The sequence below is a fragment of the Rhipicephalus sanguineus genome, chromosome 4 (genome assembly GCF_013339695.2).
Source record: "Rhipicephalus sanguineus isolate Rsan-2018 chromosome 4, BIME_Rsan_1.4, whole genome shotgun sequence".
Taxonomy (NCBI): domain Eukaryota; kingdom Metazoa; phylum Arthropoda; class Arachnida; order Ixodida; family Ixodidae; genus Rhipicephalus; species Rhipicephalus sanguineus.
In genome coordinates this window covers 18285221-18310768 of record NC_051179.1, presented here as the reverse complement: position 1 = coordinate 18310768, position 25548 = coordinate 18285221, and the positions used below count along the sequence as shown (strand labels likewise).

Here is a 25548-nt window from a genome sequence, read left to right as displayed (position 1 = left end):
TTTGCGGCGACGCGGGGTGTTTCGGGCCACGCGCAACACTCGCGTGTGCGTCACTGCGTCGAAGAAGCTGCGACGCCGATGTCTTCGCCGAGCACGTGCGCCGGCCATGCCCGGTATACGCGTTATGGGTGTATATGGAAATGAACGTGTGCATTTCTTTTTCTTACGCAGAGGACGCAGCTGTATAGGACGATACGTTTATGTTAGCATATTCGGGCGCTTGGCCATGTCGATGTCTGCTATGTATCGTTAGTTTGCTGATATAACTATGTCATGCTTGTATTACCTTCGTTTATACATAAACAAAAATAGCGACGGCGACGATGTTAATGTTGTTGTGCAGCAACAACAGTTGCCAACAGAAATAGTCGTATGCGACGTCTGTTCGAAGACACAAATCTCTAAATTAAAAATAAAACAATCTACGTAATGATTGTTCAACGCACAAATATCTGGTTTCCAAGTTATATAATAAGAAATGCTTTCAACTGGAGCTCGCACAGCAGAGCGGTATACGCTGCCCTTGCTCATTCTCCAATTGACGACTCACTTGTTTCAAAGGGGTGCTGACACAAAAAATTTGGCCTCGCGTTTTTTCGCTGCAATGTGTTGCTGGGGGCCTGTTAGTCATAAAACGGCACATCGCTTGCTGCAGCGCGCGACAGATAATTAATTACAGGCTCCTCATTACCTACCAGTGTCAGTTTCGGTTTCAAAAACGACAAGCCTCCGGGTGCAACTATCACCACCTAACGGGTGCAGCGCTCGATCACGTCAACACACAGAACTGTGACGCATTTCCGCACGGTTCGCTAGCAGCAGCCGAGAAGTAGGCTGCTGGAGCAAACGCGACAAAAAAGCATTAAGGGAAGGGGTCCCCAAGGGTCCCCTTTGAGGGGGTCATTAGCGCGAGGATGTCGATCGCTCACGCAAACTTCAAAATTCATTTAAAATAGCTTCCAAGCTATATTCGCCGTTGGTATTTTGCAGATGATATACGCATGTTCACCGGAATCGATCCCGCAGACTATCTCGGCCGCGAAATATTGTGTCAGTACCCCTTTAACTCCGGTCCCCAAAGCACATGCTTTCATTCCTATAGGAGGTAAAAAGCAAATTCAGAGCCATCATATTCTCTCACAGTTAAATAATACGGTTATAGCACATACAGCCTGAACTTCTTCATAAATACTTTTTAGAACTGCGCGGCCGCCAAACGCATACATGTGCATCTAGATTGTGCGAAATTTTCGAGAGCTCTGACCGCATACCGGGGATTTTTAATAACGCTCTTATGTGACATGGGGTAATTGTTCTCGTTTCTGAACAGTTCGTTTCGCGTAACAGCGAGGAATTTCATTCAAATATTGACTTCACCATTGGTGCTAATTGCTGAAAAGGTGTTCAGTCAATAACACCTCTCAGTCCGACAACACTTAAGCGTCTTTACACTTGGGGCTTTTTCTGTATATACAGAATAGGAGTATATATTCCTTCGCCGCGCTGCGAGCACAAAACGAATTGTGGAAAATTTGGTTCGCAAACTCTCATTATTTAGTGCTTCTTTTTTACAAGAACAAAAAAGAAAAAAAAACTTCGCGACAAGAGTATACGGGCTCACAAGGCAGGCTCTCAGCTCATTGAACAGTTAATTAGTATCCAGAACAGCACAATAATTATGGCCCATAAATTTATTACGTCCATTAAAAGCGACGGTGATGTATTTCTGGCTCATCAACGGAGGAGCGCCTCTTTCACCGCCGATTGTCTTGAGCAAAATAAAAAGCCTTAAACTGCAACTCCCCTCTGCATGCAAGAGGTGTAAAATAAATGCGAGTTCATACACATATAACTAAGCGAACCTTCAATACGTTATTGAAGAATGCGTGCACCTGCTTCCGAGGCGCTGTAACTGCATGCGGCGGCGTCCGCGGATTTCTTGGAATAAGTCCAATGTATTGTTGTTCATCGACTAACGATTCGTATCGTACAGCATGCAGGTGTATACCTATTGTATAGCGCCACTCCGCTAGCGTGCGCGTTTATATCTTGTGCTTCCAATGCGAGCTTCTAGCTCATGAGCCAATAACTATACGACTTCATTGTTCGAATGAGCGTATAAAACGCGGAATCGGCGTCATCGAGTAGTCGGAAGATAGTTTAAATAATGTTGCTGATTTTATAAGAGAGGTGGAAATGTCTACCAACTGCTGCAAACCCTACTTTCATTTGAGGTCGCGCTTTTTATTTTTATTCCTTGTTGATAATTTGCGAAGAATAAATGAATATCATACAAAGTGCCAAAGCCACGTCATACAGTCTCACAGAGCACACCAAAGCGGGCGTTTACAGCGCAATGGGCCGCCGCGCTGGCCTAGTGGTTGCGGTGCTCGGTTGCTGACCCGAAAGACGCGGGTTCGAATCCCGGTCGCCGCGGCCGCATTTTCGATCGAGGCGAAATGATAAAGGCCCGTGTATTGTGCGATTTCGGTGCACGTCAAAGAACCCCAGGTGGTCGAAATTACCCGGAGCCCTCCACTAACGCTTCTCTCGTAGCTTGTGTCGCTTTCGGACGTTAAAGTCCACAAACTCCACAAACCAATAAAACCAAGCCTTCAGCGCGATGCGTGAGGGAATCAATATCGCACCATCAGCAACTTCAGGAGCTTATGTATACAGGGGGAAAAATCTTCAAAAACAAAGGAAATGGAAGTGTTGCTCGCTACTTCATAATTATTTTTTCTGTAATAGCAGCACACCTCTTAAGATGACTAGGTGCACCCATGGGCGTCCGGAGGGGGGTGAAAGGGGATGCGACTCCACCCCCCCCCCTGGAATTTCGGATAATAATTTTTTATGCAGTACGTAGCTTCAGAATTGCCAGCCAACTTCGCACGTTACACATAATATTGACTAATCACGGCAGTGAAAGATGTAGCCACGCGAGCACTCGCTTAACGCGCCATGATCAAGACAAACACGCACAGTAAAAGCCAGACTGTGCTTGGGGAGTATTGATGTCACGGCAGTGAAAGAAAAGCTACCTGTGCTGGATGCGAGTCCCCTCCCCCCCCCCCCTGCTGATGCACCCCCCTGCAAAAAGTTTTGCGGACGCCCTTGGGTGCACCCATTACGTTGGTATACTTAAAGAAATTAAATTAACTTTTTATTTAGTGGACACAGGCGGTCGGGTGAAATGGGAGAATCGAATTGTCCGTCCTGCGAAGATCCAATTGCCACTTTGAGGCTTCGAAAAAGCAGCCTCTGGTAATTATTGCGGAGTAATGAAATTCGACCAAATTCAGCGGCTATACCAAAGCGCGGATTAGTGCAACCAGCAGACGAAAAGAATGACGTCACTGTTCAAGACGACGATTACAGTGGTGCTACTTCTTCTGCATTTGTTAACGTATGTGCGCCATGCGTGCTCTGATTGTAGGCACAGCCCACATACCCACGAAGCAAAGTTGATCGAAGGTTGATGTAATGACTCTCGCTCATTCTGGACGCCTCGGAGCAGTATGACAGTTGAGCTCTTCGGCTTTTTCGTAACCTAATAGGCGACGCTGCGATCCTCACTTGACGACAGCAACAGCATTGGCCAGCGCGCTGCCTTATGCGATCTCCCCAAGCACAGTCTGGCTTTTACTGTGCGTGTTTGTCTTGATCATGGCGCGTTAAGCGAGTGCTCGCGTGGCTACATCTTTCACCCATGATGACTTAATAAATGTTTGTTCACAAAGGGGTATGGAAGGCTTTGCCGAAGTGAATGCTCGCGAATACTCTACATCACATTATTTTTGCATGTTTAGGGCTCTGCTCATGGTCTGGGCACGAACGTCGTTCCCTGCTGCGTCCGCGCCGTTCTGACCTTCACGACGCAGTGTGCATGTTTTTCTGCCGCAACGTCCAGAATGCGGACAGTCACGAGGCGAGCAATTGAGGGACGACGGCCTTTACAATATATGTACACAGAGTTACGTTCTATAGGAATGTCATTTCAGCCCAAAACGCGGGCTCTGTGGCTAGCGAGGGAACGCGCCGGCGCCTTTGGTGTCGCAGTAGCGGAATGGCCTGACCCCCCCTCGGCGACTACACCACCGGACTGCGTGACGGCAGCAGGCGCAGCCATGGCCCCGTTAGCCGCGGCCTTTTCTCCGAGCGCAGCTCGGCCCAACACCTGTACAGCACGCTTGTCCCTTTTAACGACGAGAGATCTTGGACGCTTCCGCCGCTCACGACCGACCGACCGCGCGCGCAAGCTCGGAGGGGGTGAAAAAGCACCGTCTTGTTGGCCCATTTGCGGGACAAAAGCTAATGTCCAGAACGTGTCGCGCTCCTTTACGGCCCGTAGAATGGACGCCGGGCAAATGGGCGCCGCCGCGGCAGCTCGACACGCCGCCGCAGAGAAGCTTTTGTGCGACCGCGGCTCGCAACGTCGGCGGCATTACGGCAGCTGCCCTCGTCGCTGCGGACACGCGACCTTTCGCGGCGCGCCGCGGCAGCTGACGCGTCGTGATGGCCCGTCGTGTCCAGCTCTAGAGGGAGGGAGACTTCAAAGGTGGCCACCCCCGCCGACGCTGTATGGCGCGGTCGAGAGGCGTGCTCTCGAAAGCAGCTGGGACGGCGCTTGGATGCGGCGACCGCGGCCTTTTGACGGTGGCCGCCTCGGTCCGCTTCGCGGTGCCGACAAGAGCGTCACTGCGTATATGAACTGCGCAGGCTCTGGAAGGTCGTCGAATCACATGAACCTTTATTGCAGGAAAAGTCTCTGCAGACCTTTCGTGACAGCGCGTGCGTTGTCGTACGCAGATCACGTATACGGCGTGGCGCAGCTCAAGGCAGAATAGTTTATAAAGTTCAGAATCTAGGTGAGTGAGCTCAAAACTGTGTCAAGTTCATGCTTGCTCACAATAATCTAGTCAGATGAAAAGTCTTCCAATGAACACTTTGTCTTATTTCGATGGGATAGAACTTACAAGTACTTACGGCACTGGACGGCTTTCGTAGCATCACTTGATACACCCACCAATAAATGTCAATGGAATGCGTTCGGCTTTCAATCGGTTTCACGCCGGAACTACATCGATGAAAAATCAATGCCGTTGAGAGCAACGCTGCGTGTGGATCATGTAATATATAAATAAAGGTGTGTAGGGTATACATTGACCGTGTGTAAACAGCCATATTATTCACTGAGAGCATGCGCTTAACTCTGCACACCTGATCAACGGCAGCATCGCGAGAGCTGGGAGTTAGGATGGAATGCCCACTAAAAGAAGACCGGGCCGTTAGAGAACCCGGTACCACCTTGTACACACAGTTAGCGACCCTCATTACACGGACACACGCGTTCTCTCACACTAATTCTGATGGTTCTGACGGCTCAACAAGAAGTCTTCTACGGGCTTTCGCTATGCCTATAGTTACGCAATGTGGTGACGACGAGAAGGAAAACCGTTGCATAGTGTGCTTCAAGCGCATGAAGACACATGAGACTGGATGCAATCTTCTGATAATTTGCACGGAAACCGTTCGTTTTTCTAACTTACGTTGCTAAGGTCTTTACGGCCCATCATTTTCGTTGACCGGTTGCCGTCTGTATGGAGATATCACGTGAGTTAGTCAGTCATAAGTATATTCTTTTACAATTTGCGGGTAAGCCTCAATACAACTCGATGCTGCTTTCGCTTATCCATGTATAGATTTATCCAGGTCATTATTGTGTGTGTGTGTGTGTGTGTGTGTGTGTGTGTGTGTGTGTGTGTGTGTGTGTGCGTGCGTGCGTGCGTGCGTGCGTGCGTGCGCGCGCGCGCGCGCGCGTGTGTGTGTGTGTGTGTGTGTGTGTGTGTGTGTGTGTGTGTGTGTGTGTGTGTGTGTGTGTGTGTGTGTGTATGTGTGTGTATGTGTGTGTTTTTGAAAATGACCGGCTGTAAGGGAAGAGCACTGCGGAAGCTGCTGCGAAGCGGGACGCTCCTCACTGACGACGTCGCTCTCACTTCCGTCCCCCTTAGCGACAAAATTATCGCAGTGGCAGCGAGAAAACGGGCGAGCGTGCGTGGGGCGAACTGGTCCTTCCTTCCTTCCGTTGCGGCCGCGATTGGACAGGTCCCCGGCGGCCGTCGCAGACGCACCGACCCCTCGTGCCGGCCGGTCGATGCGTCCAATGGGCGACCAGGTGCGCGACAGCGAGAGGAAGGTAGAGGGGAGCCCGCTTGGCGGCGGCGGGACCTCGACGTCGTCGTCGGAGGAAAGGCGACAGTGGCCACTGCTCGGACCAATGGCGACATCCTCCCTCCGCCGTAGCGGCCGGCCCCCCGAGAGACCTCTCTCGGACCCCTCCTCTATTTTACCCCCCCCCGCGCACCTTTTCGGCATCCCCCCCCACCCTCCTTACTTTTCGAGACAGACCGGCCGGACAAGCGGCGAGGCGCGCGTGACATGCCTGCCCTAACGAGGGCTGCGCAGGTAGGTAAGCCTCGGAGAAACAAAGATCCAGGACATAAACAAACAGGAACAAGCCGTCGTCTGCAGCCTACACCCTGGGGCGGCCACGTATATACTCCGACGAAGTCTTCAACTCCGGCACAGCGGTAAATACAGGGGCTTTTATCATGCGCTGCCCCCAGCACCGGCATTCAACAAGGTGTAGCAACGAGAGAGAAGAAAGGCGTGGTTTCAATAATCACCGTGATTGTCGGAGTCCTTCGGTTTGCGCGCGCTTGACACGTGACTGCCGCTATTGTGCGGCCTCGAGCTATGCGTGTATGCGTGCTAGCGCGAGTGAGACGGCTTCGCGTTTCGATAGTGCTGGCGGAAACACTGAAGACGGCGAGAGGTTGTTGGTATAGCGCTTGCCGACTAAAGTGAAACGCTGAACAGCTAGAGGAGGACATATCACGTCACGAGGCAAAAACGTCGTATCGGACGGAAAAGAAGACGTCAACGAACGGTGCGACTGCATTACACGATACAGAGAGAATATATAAAAGCAGAAGATTCTCCAACTTCCGCAGACTGGAATCGATGTGGGAAAAATCCCATTTGAAGCGCGGAATTGAGCTGCTGCTGTTCGGTAAAATGACGAAGCCGCGCTTTCGCGTGCGAAACTGCATCGGCACCTGTCTTCGTGCTCTCTGTTCACACAGTTCAGCGTCGTCGTTTCCTCCCGCCCTCCCCCCGTATGAATCTAGACCACACCGCACGACTTCTCCAACGCAAGCCTGTACCCGCGCCGTTTCGACACAGGTCAACGGCAAAGCGTCGTCCGCTAAGTGAATCCAGCTCCATGACATCACGCGTTCGAAGCTCGTGCACGGCAGGCGGGTTCCGGTGGGAGCGAAACTGCCATCGCGGCACGGTCGTCGACACAACGGTTAAAAAAGAAATAATCATCGGGGAGCACAGCAGAAAGGCGGGAGGGACAAACCGGCGCTGTGTCAAAACCATGTCGTGATGACACCGCAACGACCGGTGTGTGCGTGCGTGCACGCAAGCACCGCGTTGTTGCGGTGGCGGCAGTGCGAGGAAGAGGAGAGGTGCGATCGCGGAACGCTGATGGTTCCGTCACGAATCGGGCATTTACGGCGCGCCGAAAAGCAGCTCGGACATGGCGAAACTGCGACGCGACGACGCGCGGCCGCTCGTGGATCACACGGCCTGCGCAAACAACCGGAGGTAGCGGACCGCGCTGTCGCCAAGACAAAAGGCGTCGGTGGTGGTGCCGATCGGAGCGAGGCCTCCTCCGATAATCGCGCCGCGGGACCCTCCCCGTGCCAGGGCCGCCGCCGCCGCCAGAGTCATCATCGGTTGTCGTTCTTCGCCGAAGGCACGTCGCCGAGGCGGGGGGACAACGCGAGCCCCGCTTTGTTGGAACACAGTCCCCCCCCCCCCCCCTGGCATCCCCCCTTCCCTTCTCTGCGGCGGCGGTGAAGGGTCCCGCCGCCGAAGTGGTGGCGGTACAATGGCCCCTGATGCTATTACGCGGCGTCGGCCAGCGTCTGTCATTACGACGTCTCAGCTGTCCTCTTTGTTGTCCCATCCCCGCGCGGTGGTTCCGGGATGGACGCTCTGAAAGCGGGGGATGCGACGACCAGCGGGACGACGACGGGGGCAACGCGGCGCGGAGGTCAGGCCGAGGGCAAAGGGGGCGGTAGGCATCTGCTCGATTCTCTTTCCCCCGTGTACACTCCGCACGATGGCTTCCCTCCTCACCCCATTTGTGTATGACAAGAGATGTACAAGTGGCAGTTGGCCGGCTTGCGCCGGAAAGTCCGGAACGTGTACGAGAGCACTGTGGGGCGGACTGCCCGCTCTCTGGCAGTGGCACCTTTTATATGGTCAACTAAGTTTTCGTGACCACGAGCGCATCACCGTCGGAAAGTATGCAAACGCGAGTCACGGAGAGGCTGTTGCCTGAATTCACTGAGTTGTTCGTAAGCCGCTGTAGCCGAAACACTTTCTCTCATAACAATGTTCTCTGTACAGTTGCAAAGAGACCGATTCCATGAGATGTGGCGCCCTTCGTTGCATCTTCACTTTCTCTACCGTTAAGAACGTTGCAGTTTCCTTTCCACAGCACTCTCACGCCATGTTCCAAAACAGGATATGTTCGCCTGTGCACTATTACCTCCAAAACGGAGCACTTCCCTACCCTCAGCCCCATGCTATGCCCTAGCCCGACACAGTTGTGCACCGCATGTCCTGAAATCATTGCCAGCCGCGGACCCCGGAGTAACGACTCCGCGGCGTTGTCAGACCCCCCCCCCCCCCCACACACACACACACACAGGCGGGCGCTCGTTTTTGCACGGATACGCGGCACTGCGCCGAAGAAACAAGTGGTCTGCTGCTTGGTACTCTCGCGTGTCCTAATGGCCACGCCAGCTGAGGCCGCCGCACAGACTCTGAGATCCGCGCGCTCGGGTCGTGATCGAGGGACAATGAACGAAAACAAGAGGCGCGGCTGGGGCGTGCAGCTATCTAGGGGGGCCAGAGTCGCGCGAGAAAGAGCAAAATGCGAGCGCGGGGTGCGAAGGGGTTCGCTGCAGAGGCCGGAAGGCGTGCGCCTCTGCTGCTGCTGTTTCGAACGCTTCTGCAGAGCCAGGCCCGTTATTTATGGCCGCTCGGATGGGGCTCGTTAGGGCAACGGCGCGACGCACGTCTGCGGACGTCTTTATTACAATTTCCGAAGAGCCCGGCCTCTCTTGCTTGGTTCAGTTGCACAAAAGCCGCTCAACACTGAGTGTGCTATAGAATGAGATTGGGCGTCAGTTCTCTACAGCGAGCTCTCAATACCGCTCAACTATGGGGCGTTCTATAATGCATTGCTCGCACATCATTCTACGGCACTTTCAACCGACCACGACCTGAACAGTTGGTTGAAATTTCGCTGAAACATACATGCATGTTCTGCTATTTCGTGGAACACCAGAGTGCGTATACATGTAATGAGGCTGGCCAGGGCTCTCACGCTCTATTTGAGCTTAGGGCAACATACGCAGTATAGGCAGTGTATATACTAAACCGCACATCTCTGGTCGCGCTCATGTGCGATCGACTGATGATCGGAATCGAAACAGGGTGGCTGAGTGCCCAAATGTGTCACGTGGATTAACAGAGTTGAAGTGTACATTAGTCGTGTATAGCCCATGCATGTGCAGGAAAAAGTTATGTTCACGGAATACAGTCGGAAACACACTTGTCTAGACGGCCGCTTCAGCCGCCGTTTTCCGCGAAAATATGCAAAGATAAACATAGTCTTACCCCACGCTAGGTCTTTGTGCTATAATTCAAGCATGAAAGGAAACTTGTGGCTAATGCAATGTATCAGCTGCGTACGGCGTCAGCGTCGAGAGCCACGCATTCGACCGCTCTAGACAAGGCTGATTCAGACTGTACATGCATGCAATCTATGGAAATGACGCCACACAAGTTTAGTCAGCTCTTGTGTTCTGCGTACCGACAAAAGTATTCAGAGAAGCGATACTACTGATCACATGCAAACCGGCGTATAGACTACTTCAAAAGCCTGACACATGCACCGACCAATCAAGAGTCTCTTGTTCACCATGTCGGCCTTCGGTCGAGCAGGCGGTATGCGCAGTTCCTAGCTTTCGTATAACTGCACAGTTTTGGGACACATACAGCAGGCGCGTGCATCTACAGTCGTTTTGGCTGCCACGCGTCGTTGTTTTTGCACGAGAGCGCGCTTCCGCCATCGCTTCAGCGTGCAGGACGACGTCGAAGAGGGGAGTCGCTCGGTGGTCCCGGGGCCGAACAATGCGGCGAAGCCCTCTGTAGCATTACAGCTCGGAACAAAGACGCCGATCGGTGATGGTGGCGGGGCCCTTTTCTCGGGAAATGCTTCATTACCGGTCCTCCCGGGGACCGACAGCGGGACGGTGTCACGCCGAGAAACCACGCCGCGAGGACCAAAGGGTTGCTTCGCGCTGGCGCCACTCGTGCAGAGGCGGGAAGATAGCGATAAAAGCGATACGGTTCCGGCAAGTTCGGAGGCGTCGCAGCGTGAACGACGCCGCGTCCCCGGCTTCCCTCTCTATTCCGGACATGCGACAGTGTGGCCAAGTGCGAGCAGCGCGACAGGCGGTCTTTAGAAGGGAGCGGTGCGCGGCCCACGACTGCAAGGCACTATTTATAGGCACTGGGGTTAACTCTTCGCGATAACACGCGTTTTAACGACGGTACTGAATGGAACGATGCGCACGAAAGAGGTCGAGTGCCGCTTGTGAGTGTTGTTGTTGTTGTCGTTGTTGTTGTTGTGAGTGTCCGCACTCTTCATCCACGTCTTCCAATGGCCGTGGCGACTTGTGAGGCACGGAACGGCACAAAAGTTAAACCAGTCTGTCGCGGTTTGGTGTCACGGTTTGGTGTACATCAGGGTGACCAAAGATGCACACAAGGCGAACGAGGAAGCATTTGTGTTGTCTACGTTGTTATTCACTTTTATCTGCATGTTTTGCATGCCTTGCTGTTCCTTACCTTGGACCCGAATGCGGCAATAGTCTTCATAAAGCCATCATTTCGCATGTTTATGACCGAGTGAATTCGATTCCATGTGTGTTATATTTTATCTACCATATATACAGCAGTTTGCTGGCTGACAAGTCACAACGAGCTATAGCACACAAACTTATAATATGGCGCTGTGTCATGCTCACTTAGTTCTTATTATATAGTTGTTGTTGTTGTCAGGAGTTAGATTTCTCGATTCTTGTTCTTTCTTGCCTTTTTTTTCCCTCTTTTGTGGAAGGATAATTTCCTGGCGCAGGTCTTGTTATTTCCGTTTGTAGTCTCTATATAGGAACTTATAACCACTGATGGAACTAGCGCGGTAAGGAAAAAAAAATCGGAAAGGCGATGGCATCCCCTTTTCCAACTGATTCGAAAATGCGAGAACTGCGCATTGTCCACAATTGCAGCCGCGACTTTTGTCTCTTCTTCTGTCGAAATGACGTATTACACTGCCGCGTCAAAAAAGCTGTTCTCGGTGAAATTTCGTGAAATTCAAACCGTGTCCTTGAGTCAGCCTGAGATGGCGTCGTGCAGGCACGTGCGGGAATATATGGCAGCGCGACTTTCAGAGGTCGACCGTCCACGCCCTTCGCGATGTCCGACACTATAGAGCACGTCGGAAAGGGCGCGCACGTTGAAGTTCACTTGCACGGTACACGCACACAGCCAATAGGTGCAGCTCGACGCAGGTCCCGCTAGCCATTGGTGTAAGGTAACAAATAGCAATATAAAAAAAAATTTACGCTCGGATATTCTGCCGCCGAGCAAGCTTCTAAGAACGTCTTACCGGTATACCACTGACCGTATTTTCGCATTATTTCCATTTTTTATACGTCCCATGCGGTATTATAGTATACATATTACGTATTTAGACAACAAGCATTGAGAAGCTCAAAATCAAGTTAGAGATTTATTGGTTAGCCTACGCGATTTATTTTGACGAGGTCGGGAACAGTATTTTACCGCTTGCTTTTATAAAACCGATAAGTCGGCCAATGATCGCATACGACGATAGCTTGAGGTGATATGAAAGGCGTTCGTACAAGAAAAAAAATATCTTTGAGAAGAGCCACAATATGGCGCGATCAGGAGCTATCTGTCCAAGTAGTGTCGGCCCAACACGTGACCCGCGAGACGCAGCGTATTCAATGACCGAGCATTTTTGTTCGGTTGCGACATAGATGGGCCTACAATGCACGCGCGCTCTCACGTGGTGACCACACGTTGGGCCGATACTCACTCATTAAGATGCATACGATACTGTTGCCCAGCGCACCCTCGTGATTTGATCTCCTAGCACGGGGGGAGGGGGGGGGGGAACTATACTTAATCTTCTGCCTTTCTATGCCCGGCCGCCACCTCTTGTTGAAGGTTCACGGTAAGACAGGTTGGTTATTAAGGAAACCAAATACCACGAGCCACTTCTCGTCATCCACACATGCATGGTCGAACGTCTTCACTTTATTAAGGCCTCCGCGGCTCCTGCAGATGTACAGTCGCGCTCAGTGTGACTTGCAAAACGGGAGCGCGTGGCCTCACGAGCTTAAAGATTGAGCATAGCTTCCACTAGCCTTTATTTGCACAACTAAACGGTGTTCTGTCACCTGGGAATGATCTCCAATAAGAAAATATCATTTAGTTGTGGAAATAAGGGCAACTTGAAGCCACGCGCTCCCACGTTGCAAGTAATATTGAGCACGACTGTACGTTACACATAGCATAAGGGTTGAATAAGGTTGAATGACACCCACCTGCAAGATGTAGCCGCGCACGTAGTCCTCGTAAGTCCAGCCGAACCCGTGCAGGACGCGTATGACGTCGTCGTGCGGCAGGACGCTGAGCAGCCGGTCGAGGAGTATCTTGAGGCGCACGGGCACCGCCTGGCTTCCGTACAGCACCAGCGAGGCCATGTCGAACGCGCTGCTCGCCTGCACCGGCTCGCCGCCAGCGCCGGCCACCGCCGCCGACCCCGCCGCCACAACCATGGCCGACCGGCGAGGGTCACACAACTTGTCCAGAGCTGCACACAACAAACAAAAAAAAAAGAGACAAACATCAGCATCGGCATCGCTTATGATCTGTCGTGCACGATGACTTTCGCAAATTAAGATAGCTGAACTAAGAACATTGTATCTAGAGAGAGAGAGACTCTTTATTAGATGATCATTACAAAATTCGAAATCAGTAAAGAACTGTACATCGAGCGAAGCACACTTAAAAAGCGTCACCGCGTACTTGCGGAAAACACAGTCCTAATCGAGGCACATTTTCATACGACCTATTAAGCCAAAAACGACAATAGTAGTTAATCGTCACCGTAATCATCGCCTTAGATATGTAATTGAAACATACGGCCACCAATAAACGTGCTTGAGCGAGACAAAACATATCACTTGCCGCCTAATCCGTGTATTTCTCCCCTGGAGTTTATCGAAAAAAGAGCGGTATAGGTTTGATTTAGTAGTGAGTGAGAAAGACCGTGACACGCACTCCCACGGAGCTAAGTGCTTTGATATTAGTTCCAGCGACTGCGTAGACCCACCGACACCGTCAAACAATTGCGACAACTCGCGAACGTTCGCGTCAGGACAATTTTGACAGCCGGCCAGCCTCAACATCATCCTCGCTTTCAAAGAAGAGTCGCAAATGTCTCGTCTTACCGCTAAAGGTAAGCGGCTATCGGCTGTCTGTAACGCGCGTGCAGAGATATATCACAACCACTACTTGAACTATACCGCCGCAGACGTCATGAAGAAGGACTGAGCGAGCGCGTCGCACCTCGCTGTCCTGCACTCGAAGAAAAAAAAAAAAACGAGAGTATGTGTTATGCGAGTCCTGACTTGCCACGTAATTGACTCCCTTTAAAGAGACGCGTTAACTCGCTCACGTGTCCCGCGACTCCCCAACGAGAGTATATAATAATCTCCAAAGAGAGTTCACGCGTCTCTATTAAGAGAGTAGCATACGTGACAAGCTGCAGGACTCACAAAACAGAGTAGAAGGACTCTTCCTTTTCTTAGAGTGCTCTTAGGCTGTTGCGTTTTGCATGAATGTATCGCTCTGCATGCGCTCCCAACCTGCATTCCGCTAAGTCGTCTAAAAGAAAGCGAGGGAAACGGAGACACTAAATTATATATACACAAAGGATGGAAATCGTAAAGTCCGTGATGAAGATTTACAAATCGGCAAGACATAAATCGTGAAGGAAAATATTGCGATAACAGAAACAAACAGCGCGTTGCTCTTTGAACCCCGAACTGGTAGCGTGAAGGGGAAAAGAAGTTCACCGGAGTAAATATATATTGACAACATGATGACGCCTTGTGCGGGAAAAATGCCGAGAGAGCACTCAGCCAACACCAACTGCACTCTAGAAAAAAAAGGAGTATCTGTGACTCCTTTCGGAGAGTCCTGACTTGCCGCGTATATGACTCTCTTTAAAGAGGCACGTTAACTCTCTTGTGGGTCACACGACTCTCCGAAGAGAGTACAATGATATCCAAAGAGAGCGGACCTGCCTCTTTAAAGAGAGTCATAAACGTGGCAAGTCAGGACTCTCCGAAAGGAGTCACACATACTCCTTTTTCATAGAGTGAGGAAAGGGAGAGCTTTTCTAGAGTGTGTTGACTCAGCACGTTGTAATGAAAATGTAGTTGAAACGTATGAATCGTTCTTAATTTCCGTTGCGTCAAGAATCTTATTACGATCATCGCTGATGGCAGGGCATTCGTTCTCAGAAGTGGTTCACCGTAATCACTGCGGGAGAGAGAGAAAAGAAAAAGAAGTGAGAAGACGCAAACTTGTTTGCAGCTGGCTTGCTACCCCGCACTGCAGGGGAGGAGAAAGAGCTGTATCCCCCGCATCAACGCGGCTTGGCTGCCATCTTCATCCCTCCGTCCTGCGTCTTCTTTGTGTCTTGTTACGTTTGCGCTTGGATACTTATGAACTATGCATCATCAACTAGCGTGCCAGCAAATGTTGCTGAAGCTCTTTAATAAGTGCATTTCACACTATGACCTTACTGAGCAGAGCTTTACAACATGGCGTCAAGCAGCTTGTTGGAAAGCGGTCGCGGTGTTAGTCGCGCTTCCTCGCACCGGAAGAACCCGTTGGTTGCGGCCCAGTAAAAAGGACACCGCCACGAGGGCAGCAGCAGCGAGTCCGTGGAAGCGTGGGAGCGTTTACGCGATAGGCAGTGTGCACACATTCCGCGCAATAAGGACTGCTCGCGCGCGGTGACTGCGATCACGGCCGCGCATATGTATACTGGGAGGACGCGCGACAAAAAAGAAAACCGATCGGCCAAGCCCCGGCGATCAAGCGGCCAAGGCCGGCCGGTCCGCTGCTCCCGGATCCGTGACTCGGCGGAATACTGATGAGGGCCACCCCCCCTTACTAATGGTGCCCGCAGGGCCTGAACCAAACGGTGCCCCCCCCCCCTCCTTCGGCTGTCGCCATCCGCTGCGACGACAGTCGCCCGGCCGATTAATGGGCGACGCGACGAAGGGGCTCTGGTATACTCTGATCGCGCCGACTCATCGAGGAACCGATGGGGGCCTGCGTGCTCGTAGAGTGTATCGAGTACGCACGCACGGCGTTGGCTCGGCACCCGCGGTGCGCCTTCACGCCCGCGTGACAAGTTTCCGATCGGGGGGCGTGCGTCGTCGTTGCTCTGATCGGCTCATCGGAGTTGGCGAGAAGCGGGCGACGGCTGTTTTCACGACATTTAACGAGCGCTCGATATCTTTTGTGCACGGTGCCAGGGCGCGGTGCCAACCAAGGGATCGCGATGCAGATCTTGCGAGACTCGAGAGGTCCCGCGCGCTTATACAAAAAAAAAAAAAAACAGAGAAAGGAGCACGCGTGCGCCTCTTTGTGTTGCAGCGTAATATAAAACACGCGCGATGCTCCGTGGGTGCACCGGTCCATCACGTCACAGTTTCCTAGCCGCTGCATGGGCAGGGGCACGGAAGTACATTTCAGTGCACCCCCTCTGAGCGATGCCTGGTATCTGTTCCTTATTACACGGGCAGTAAGCTATATACGACAACAAAAGTTTAGTCTTCCGCAGCACAGTGGGAGGATAGTTATAGCCGTGTGATGCCGTACATAAAATTACATTACCTCTTGTCGTCCAGTGATATACAGATACAGATATATAGTCTCAACATGCTTTGCACCTCATCGAGAAAATCAACTGCAGTCCTTGAAAAATACAATGCTCAGCCGCATATTGCTGAGCATGTGTACGTTGCTCAGCCGAATGCGACATATCAAACACGCCGCGGAGATCGTGCACGGGTCCACACAGGTGCATCTAAGACGAGAGTTAAGTTCCTGACGTTTTCATTGGTACACAAGGAAGTATGATAAGAGAGAAAGCTACATATAAATATTTTTTCAACCTTCAAAAGATCAAATGGTGTAGAATATATTCGGCAAAGAATAAATGCTTTGGGCAAAGGCGGCTGTCAATTGCGTTATCGCGCAGACTCAATCGAAAACGAGATTCCTTTCACTTTGGTGGTGTTACTTTCTCATGACAAGGAGTTGTGCTCATCCGCGCGCGTAGTTTTGGACTCGAGGCTTTACGCGCATATCCTACACCGATATAAACGTGGGTACTTGTTCTGCTGTGAACTTGCGAACTCCAAATACACCATGAGAGAATGCAAGACGCTACCGTTCCTGATCGATAACTTGAGTACAGAACAGAGGGAGTCACTGATATGGCAGCTTTGACCCCGCCAAAAGGCGGAGCTGGCCGCTGAGGCCGCCTGAATCAGCAGTCATATCTAAATTCTTTCTTTTTTTGCTAATAAATGTTTAGCAACAGTAGTAATAACAATAATAACCACGATCATCATAACTGGACTACATGTGTGCACGTGTCACCTATTTTTTTTTTTTTTTCAAATCCTCTGAACCGGAGGCGTTTCCATATACTTGCGACCTCTATAAAAGGACAGCATCCTTATAAGTCGAACGGCTCTCAAAATGACCTTAAATGGACAATGCTCCTCCTCCGCACGCCATTCTCGGTCGATGCGACTTCGCAAGCCCAGTATATGGACGCTGATGTGTCCACATGCATCATTTATTTGCGCTCTCGAGGCACGCATTCACGAGGCATTGTCCTTGCGTATAGGACACTTTGGTCAGCGTTAAGACATTTATTTACATTCCAGAATGTTAGTAAAATACAGCCTTTAAAAGGTGTCATACACGAATGTACATTGTCTTCTGACTTTCACAAAGTTTAACTGACCCGTGAGCAGTTCTAATGTCCGATATATACCCTCTGTTGTTTTAATTGTGTACTTCATAATAAAAAGACAAGAACATTACAAGCAATAACAAAGTCTCGCTGTAAAATTTAAAAGTACAAATAGAAAGCATGCCCATTAAAGGACAACAACGCTTCCAGGTTGAGCTCGAATCGACCATCACTTTTATTTCAGCTCAAATTGTTCTTGTGAGGCAATGGTATTGCCCCAGTGGCCAAGAACTGTGCATGCTTCTGTTGTTGTTGCTGTCTAATAACCGCACTTTTCTTGATTCCTCTATGGGGCACGAACCTGTTCTGCTAAAGGTATGTCGTTGCAGGGAGTCCATGGCTGCTATCCTGTTTTACATGATACCAAAATAATTTTTCGAAGCAGCAATCAGCTAACCCGAGAGATTACTGAAGCATTTCACATAAGAAAAAGAGATCAGAGTGTCAGCCAGCCTTCAGTTTTGTTGCATGAGAAGGAGTCTGTTTTCCTTGGTAGAATTTCGCAATAGTTTATCGCCTTAGTTAACCATAATTGTCTTGTCGCGCATGCGTCGATCAGTTGTTTGTTGTATTTATATGCTTTCTTGTTCAATAAATCTTTTAGTTGTGAGTACGCGCTTGTCCTGTTGTCTCCCCTTTTTCGTCTTCGTCTGCGTGCGCTTAGATCAGTCAAACCATGTATGTCGTTATGTTGTATATACTAGTGACAGTGTTTTATATTGTCATTTTTATTTTGTCTTTGTTATTTCTTCCATGTGTCTTAATAATTACTAATGAAGGAACGGAGATGACTTTTAAGGGCTCGTTTTTCTTTGTTAAACACAATATTAGAACTAACAGACAACAATGCCAAGGAATATATAGCAGATGTTATTTTTAATAATTGGGATATAAATGTGAAGAAATTATATCCCAGTTGTTACAAATAACATCTGCTATACTTTCCTTAGCATTGTTGTCTGTTAGTTCTCATTAATATTGTGTATAATTAATAATTAATAGGGTTTTACGTGCCGGAACCCCGAGTGGAGGACGCCCGATAAATATCGACCACCTGTGGTTCTTTTACGTATGCACCTAAATCAAAGCACAGTTCCATATGATGTTACACTCAACAAAGAGTAACAACACAGTGAATTTGCGCCAGGTAGTACAGATAAGCGCCACCATTATTGTGTTTTATTGGCGTGTGTGTATACCTGAACGGGCGCACGTGTATAACAGGGGAAGCAAAAGGTTTCGAAAAGAGGCCGTGTGAAGTCAGGGGACCGACTCGGACCATTAGTGCGAACGTCCATTTAGTGTGGGCATTGTAACTTTTACGGGTGAACGCAAGCAATCAGTCATATGAGCATATTAACTGTCTGCAGCTGCCCCTGAAATTAATGTGCATGCCACGCAGACTTTAGGCGGTAGTCATCGTCTGTCGAGTGACAAGTTCGCAACCAGCGCGAAAGATAGCGTCTTACGCGTACGAATTTGATTGCGTTGGCTCATATTTAACTTGTATATTGGTTATTGCTTGCTGGCTTTATTCTGATTGTCTTTTTGCTGGATTCACAGCGAATTTCTTTAGGATTACTCCTCCAGAAGCTTCCATGTTGACGGACCGAGCACTAATTCGTACTTTGAAAGATGTACGCGTACATATACAACGTTATACAGAACCACACACCGTTGATGTGCGAAACCTTACATCGCGCGCGTCGCTGTATTTCTGCGATCTTTGGTGTGACACCAAGTTGTCTAACAAGGTATGTCACTTGAGACAACGTTTCAACAAGAGCATAAGTCTTAGTCAACGACTTTCCTTGTTGCATCTTCTCATCACTTCAAGCGTCCCTTTTCCCCTGAATTTTTGTCTCGTTTAGATCCCCTTTGTTGGCGTCTCCACACAGTGCATGGACTGCCGCTGATTCAGTGGCGCGAAGGCATTTGATGAGCATACATGCATAGTCGGCTGATTGTTGCTGATGAAATGTTCATTAAAACGATAACAAATGATTTCGCGAAAGGATTTCACCCCCAGGAAGTGGGTCCACAAAGATAGATCGGAGAGAAAGAGTGGGGGAGGGGGGGGGGGGGGGGAGTGGTAGTTTATATAAAATGTGCAGAGTCGGAATTGAGAACGCTCACAAAACACTGGCAGAACTTCACATGTATAGCATCCAACTACAATCCAGTTTCTGTCATATCATGGCCACTGAAGCCAGTGCTGACCACTGGGTGCCCGCCACTGGACATTTGTGAAGGTATGCGATAGCCGTGAGACAGGCCGTGAATTGAACATTCAGGGGTCATTCGCCTTCTGATGTCGAGAAGGGAGAGAAAGGAGACCCGTACAGACAAACGCTGCTATGGGTGCCCAAGCTTCAGCTATCGCTCGAGCAGCTATGGCTCGTTCGTGACGCACCCCCGCCTCTGCCTGTTCAACGCCTCGTGTATACGACGTGTACGTCCACGCTTGTAACAACAAGTGCGTACTACAAGGACCGATCTGGAGGCGCGCTCGCGTCGCGTGCTCGCAGGACCTTCGCCGTCACGCGGTGGTTCACACCAAGCACAGCCATCCCCCTGGCGTTCTTTTCTTGTTTGTCGATCCAAGCAGGCACTTTACACGGACAGAGCAAAAAAAAAGAAAGAAAGAACTCCACGCTTCGGCGCGCGGCGCTGCTCTGCGTAGCCTTACGGCACCCTCCTCCGAGAACATATACACCCACGATGGCAGCCCGAGTTCCTGCTCTGTGCGCGCGCGTCAAACTAACCGGGCTCTCTTTCGAGCAGTAGCGAGGAAGCCAGCCACGCGTGCAGTGCTCACGTATAACTCCGCGTCACGCTCTAAAATCGCCCACGCGCCGCGGTTCACATGTGACGGTATTACTTGTGCGTGCGTGTGTGTACGCTCACATTTTCGCGGCGCGCGCCTAGTGTGTACACCTCGCTGCTGCCGGCTCTCCTCTTCCAGAGCGTGAGCGCGAGAGTAACAAGGAGAGCCGCCTGTGTCACAAGACGGAAGGGCGTCCCGCACCAGGAACGCCATTATATACCAACGGCATCGCGGGCGACAATCTTCCCGCGCTCGCCGACGTGTGGATGAAACGCGGCGTTCGCTTTCGGTTCGTCGCGCAATGCTCGCGAACTCAGCCTTGTATCGTCCGGACGTCGCGTCAAGAGAAACTGAGAGGCAGGAACAGGATCGAACCGCGTCTGATCCTGTTGCAGTTACTCATGAAAGCGAAAATGTGGAATATAGAACGTTTCGAACGTATATAGACTATACGTTTCTAGATATCTTGAGCAAGTTCGCCGCATTCATTTTTAAGCGAGCGGAGCGTTTCGCGACGAATAGTTAGGCACCGCAGGAGGACGGCGAATAAAGAAGCATCGCGTATCCTTCTGACATTTCTGCAATAGACTATAGTATTTCACCGTGAATCACTTATAAGTGATTCACGATGGAGTACTCTACGCGGAATTAAAGACAACGACGCTCTAGCAGAGCACTTGCCAAACAGTTCTTCCAGGCTAAGCCAGCCTGTAGCATCGTCATCGTCGAAATAATAATCATCATCACCACCGTGTTTGTTGCGGCTACTGTTTTATATACAGCACAGTATACGGACGCAATGTAAGCAGCGCTCAGTATTAAACAATACATTACATGAGATTATTTTATATTAATAATGAGATGTTAATTGGCATTCCATGAAGAATATGATAAAGCTAGAACAGCATCGCTGGTGTCACCATGCAGCCTTTATTAAGTGAATTTTCGTTTATATGCGCAAGGTTTTCTTGTTATGAAATGAAGCTGAGATGAAGACTCTGCTCATTCTTCATATGCATGCCATATATCATATATGTACATAGTTCTTCTGATTATTTTCCTATCTTCATATTCTTTTATTCGTTCTAGTATTTCTTGTTTTTGTATGTTTCTTCAGTACTACTATATCATGCTGTGAAAGCCGGCCCTAACGCTTTCTCAAGTTTTTTTTTTTTTCACATATAAATAATAATAAAAAAGGATACGGTTTGTTGTCATTTGTCGATATAATAAGAGCACGGCGCTCACACGGACGAAGTACACGGAGGTGCATGACATTTTTCTAATCCTGGACTGTGCGGACACATTTAGTAAACATTTCTAATCCATGAACAAAAGCATCTTGTCACTGCAGGAAATCCATCATCACTGATAATTACAAGATACAGCGCAATAAAAGAAACAAGGAATAATGGAAGCCCGCGGCGTTACAGTTCCAACGGATATATGATACAGTTTGACGTGGACATGAAAGTGCATATCTTTAAGGCGAAAGCCTTAGATGCCTCATCAAACGCGGAAGTTGATCATCGGCATCCCGAGGAGTCGACGTCAACACTAGTGATGCAAAAAAGCATCACGCGGTGACGTCACAAATAACCAGAACTGACGTCTCAAAACGTCAAGTAATGTGACGTCGCATGATGACGTCATCACACGACATCGCTTGGTCAAAGTTGGGCCGATCAGAAAGCTTGCAATGCCTCCGATTCTGAAGGCAGTGCAAAACCGCGTTAGGTGCAGAAACTGCCAGACAGCCTTCGGAGGGGGGCGGGGGAAGATAAACACGGCTACTGAGAAGAAAAAGAAGATGGCTTTCGCCTTCGAGTCGTCTTAGGTGAATGCATTCATAAGGAACCTTGCGAGGTTTCATTTCACGGCGGTTCAGTTTGCAATTCCGCGATAACACGGGGCGTCATCGTAAGCGCCCGGGTACAGCATGAACGCCGTGTCTCTGCGGCTGTCGTAGCGCGCGGCGTCTCGGCGCACCTGCGTCGGCGGAGTGAGCGCGACGAGGTGTCCGGCCGTACCCGCCCCCACATAATTTATGCGTCGCCTCGGTTTGTCGTCGTGCGGGCCGCCGGCGTGACGCTCGGGCAGCGCCGGCGGCGGTCGCGCGGAACCAGGTGAGTGTGCCGATTGTTCCGCCCCGCATGTGATTATGTGCGCGGCGCCTAATGAAACCGCGCGCGGAGCTCACGCTCGCGGCGGCCGCCGCCATTAGCCACGCTCGGACGCCGAGCTACTTGTTCTTCGTCTTCCTGTTCGCCCCGGGTCCCCGACGTTGTTGCGTGCCGCGGAAGCAGTGGTGCTTGAAGGTGCTATCACCGCCCCAAAACAACACAGCGTGCATGTGCACCTCTTTTGCAAGAACGGTCCACACGATATGTGTACACGCGCTGCTGCAGTGTATATACGGCAAAGAAAACACGGCGTTTTCTTATGAAGTCACCACCACTTCATACACGGCGACACAGTCTTTGACGCCGTGTTCATGTTGAATGACAGCGCGTGCAAACACGGGCAGAAGAGAGAAGTCAAGACACCGCAAACGCCGCTTCTCTCTTGTGTCCGTGTTTGCACGCCCTGTATTTTAACATGAATACCTACCAACTTGCTCAGCTCACTGTTATGCTAAGATTTGACGCCGTATCTTTGTATCTTGGACACGGTATTTTACTGTGCCATATATGGCAAACTATTCAAATAAAAGGAACGCGCTACGACCCCTGATGGTTAAAGAAAAAGAGGTCTGACTGAGTGAAGTACGGAAGGGGGAAACAAGAACGCTCAAGGCAGTGAGGCTAACCAGGAACATGTCCGGTTGGCTACCCTACACATGGGGAATGGAAGAGGGGAAATGGAAATATGAGAAAGAGAGGAGGGAAGAAATCGTGTACAAAACATGCTGGTTATGTAGCATCTGTGCAGTTGCCACTACAAATGGAGAAGTTATTCTTGTGTGCATAGCTTCAAGCGTTGTCAGCACATGGAAACGATTACGTCAAACAGCACTAAAGTTATTCTCTTCACAAAGCTCTTGCAGCTGTAAAGAACGTTCTGCCTGTTCAACGACTGCCAAGATCTTGCAAATATAGCATCGTCGATCATACACATTTTTTTTTTTTTTTTACGTGTGTGTCCACATCTTTGTAGAGAAAATCTGAGTGTGGAAGAATGTATAACAACTTTTATTCTTTACAAATTAACCACGAACACTGACTGCCACGGACGGCAACGAAGGAAATATTTCGTATTACAGCTCTCCTATTACGCGTATGAAGCCCATTATGACGAATGCAACAATCGATGGGATGCTTACACATGGTCAAAAGGTAATATGTACCCTTCCATATCCCCGACTGAGGTCGTCATTGCCGCTCACAATAAAGCATTCGCAGCAAGACCAGCGGCTGCTTTTTCCTGAAGTCTCAGTCAGCCCGCGTCGGCGATGCGCTACCATTCCGCCTCAGTGGTGCAAAGGTTACGGTGCTCCGCTGCTGACCCTTAGGCCGCGGGTTCGATCCCGGCCGCAGCAGTCGCATTTTAATGGATGCAAAATGCTAGAGGCCCGTGTGCTGTGCGATGTCAGCACACGTTAAAGAACACCATGCAGATGGTCGAAATTTCCGGAGCCCTCGGCGTGCCTCATAATCATATCGTGGTTTCGGCACGTAAAACCCCAGATATTACGATGGACTGCCAAACACTGCCCCTCTGCATGGTATAAGTTCAGTCAGTGACACCTCGACTCCGTATCCCATTCTTCGTCAAAGGGAAGGCCGGACAGCCGTTGAGCACGCGTACAGGAGCATGTGCTGATTGTTGCTCCATATGTGTCACTCAAGGACTGACCTTTTCCTTGCTCGCTCGAGAACAGAACAATAGAGGGTCGTGCGGTGACGGGTTAAGTCAAGCTACAGAAAAGGAAACGATGAAACGTTTCCCGGTAACGTGCACAGAATAAAAGGTATACTATACGTAAGCCTGCAGAACGGTATAGACAGAATAAATCTACGCGGTTTACGAAAACACAGCTTGCAAGATACTACTCAGCACCCCACGAGTTGAGAAGGATACAAAGGTATATATAGTGCTCGAAGTTAAGACAGAAAGGAAAAGCTCGTTATTTAAAAGCCGGGGGATTTTACAGCGTACAAGTGTCGGACTGCATGTCACTCTGCAAGTGAATAGGGGCATACATATATGTCCCATATAGAAGAAAGAATTTTTAGAGCACAGAAAAAAGTGAAAGCACACAGACATAGGCAACCTGATATCTTCATTTCACTTGATAGCCTGGCTTTCACTTAAGCTTCTTTATGTATAACTTAATGTGCGCGTTCTGTTATTCATAGTTCGGTTTAGATGAGTGTCATTGTCTGCACAGAAGAGGGTACAAGTAACACGTTTTCTACGCTATACTGCAGTCACATTTTCTGGAAAGGAAGAAAGGAACGAGGAGAGGAGGTTTATAAGCAGAAATCACTAATGCGCAATGGCTATAGAAATTAGATTACGCATTCTATTGTATACACACTGCTATGCGAGCGATACGCTTCGCTTATGTTTGACTATTTACAGGTTATAAGCGAATTACGATAATCAATCGGCACATGATTGAGTAACGCGTTGAATAGAAGTTGAGAGAAATTTTGCCCGCTTGTAGCTGTTATAGCTCTGAACAAGCATGATCAAAGCGTTCGGTCATGCATGACATCCTGTATAGCCCATGTGGTGTGCATATATATATATAGAAAGTCACGATGGCAAGCAGCAACTGCAAACAATTTTTGGATGTTGCTCAGTTTCGCTCTCACTTTCACGAAGGGCGAAGTCAATTTGTTTCTATCTTGTGCTTTCAATTATAGCGATTGACGACGATTATCACGTCACGTGGGAACGAATTTTCCCGTTACCTTAGTGAGGTCATGAAGCAACAATCATTACATCCAGCTCGAGTACACACTTATACTGTTGATGTGTAGGACTTATACTGTTGATGTGTAGGACATGCTCGCAAACCCGTATATATATATGATCTGTCCGCAGTATGGGAGAACGTGCCTTGTCGTAAAACCTCGTTTAAGAGAAGGTAAATAGTGAAAGAATCGCACCCTTATGTAGAAAGGTGTGATTCTTTCACTATTTGTCACTTTCGCATAGTGATGCATGGGGATGCACCCCCATGGCTTTGCTAACATCAAGTGCCTTGTTTCATGAATATGAGAACGGATATGGTAACTCACGGCTCTTGTATACGAGCATGTTCTTTTACATCAATGCTTCTAAACGTCGGCTACCTCCATGACACGTCGATGAGTCAGCAAGTAACTCGAACACACGCCATCGCTTCAAGTGGAATAATACCGTATACACGCTGAATGTTTTACCAGCCACACTCATCTCT

At 49.7% G+C, this 25548-nt stretch overlaps 1 protein-coding gene across 3 annotated transcripts in view; it reads right to left on the bottom strand.

Moving 5' to 3' along the window:
- LOC119389526 (uncharacterized) overlaps positions 1-25548 on the bottom strand; it is a 278510-nt gene that overhangs the window by 6792 nt on the left and 246170 nt on the right. For all 3 annotated transcript variants that reach the window (XM_037656833.2, XM_037656835.2, XM_037656834.2), the window contains one exon: positions 12786-13054. In XM_037656833.2, coding sequence (XP_037512761.1) covers positions 12786-13054 — 269 coding nt within the window. The remainder of the gene's footprint in view (positions 1-12785; positions 13055-25548) is intronic.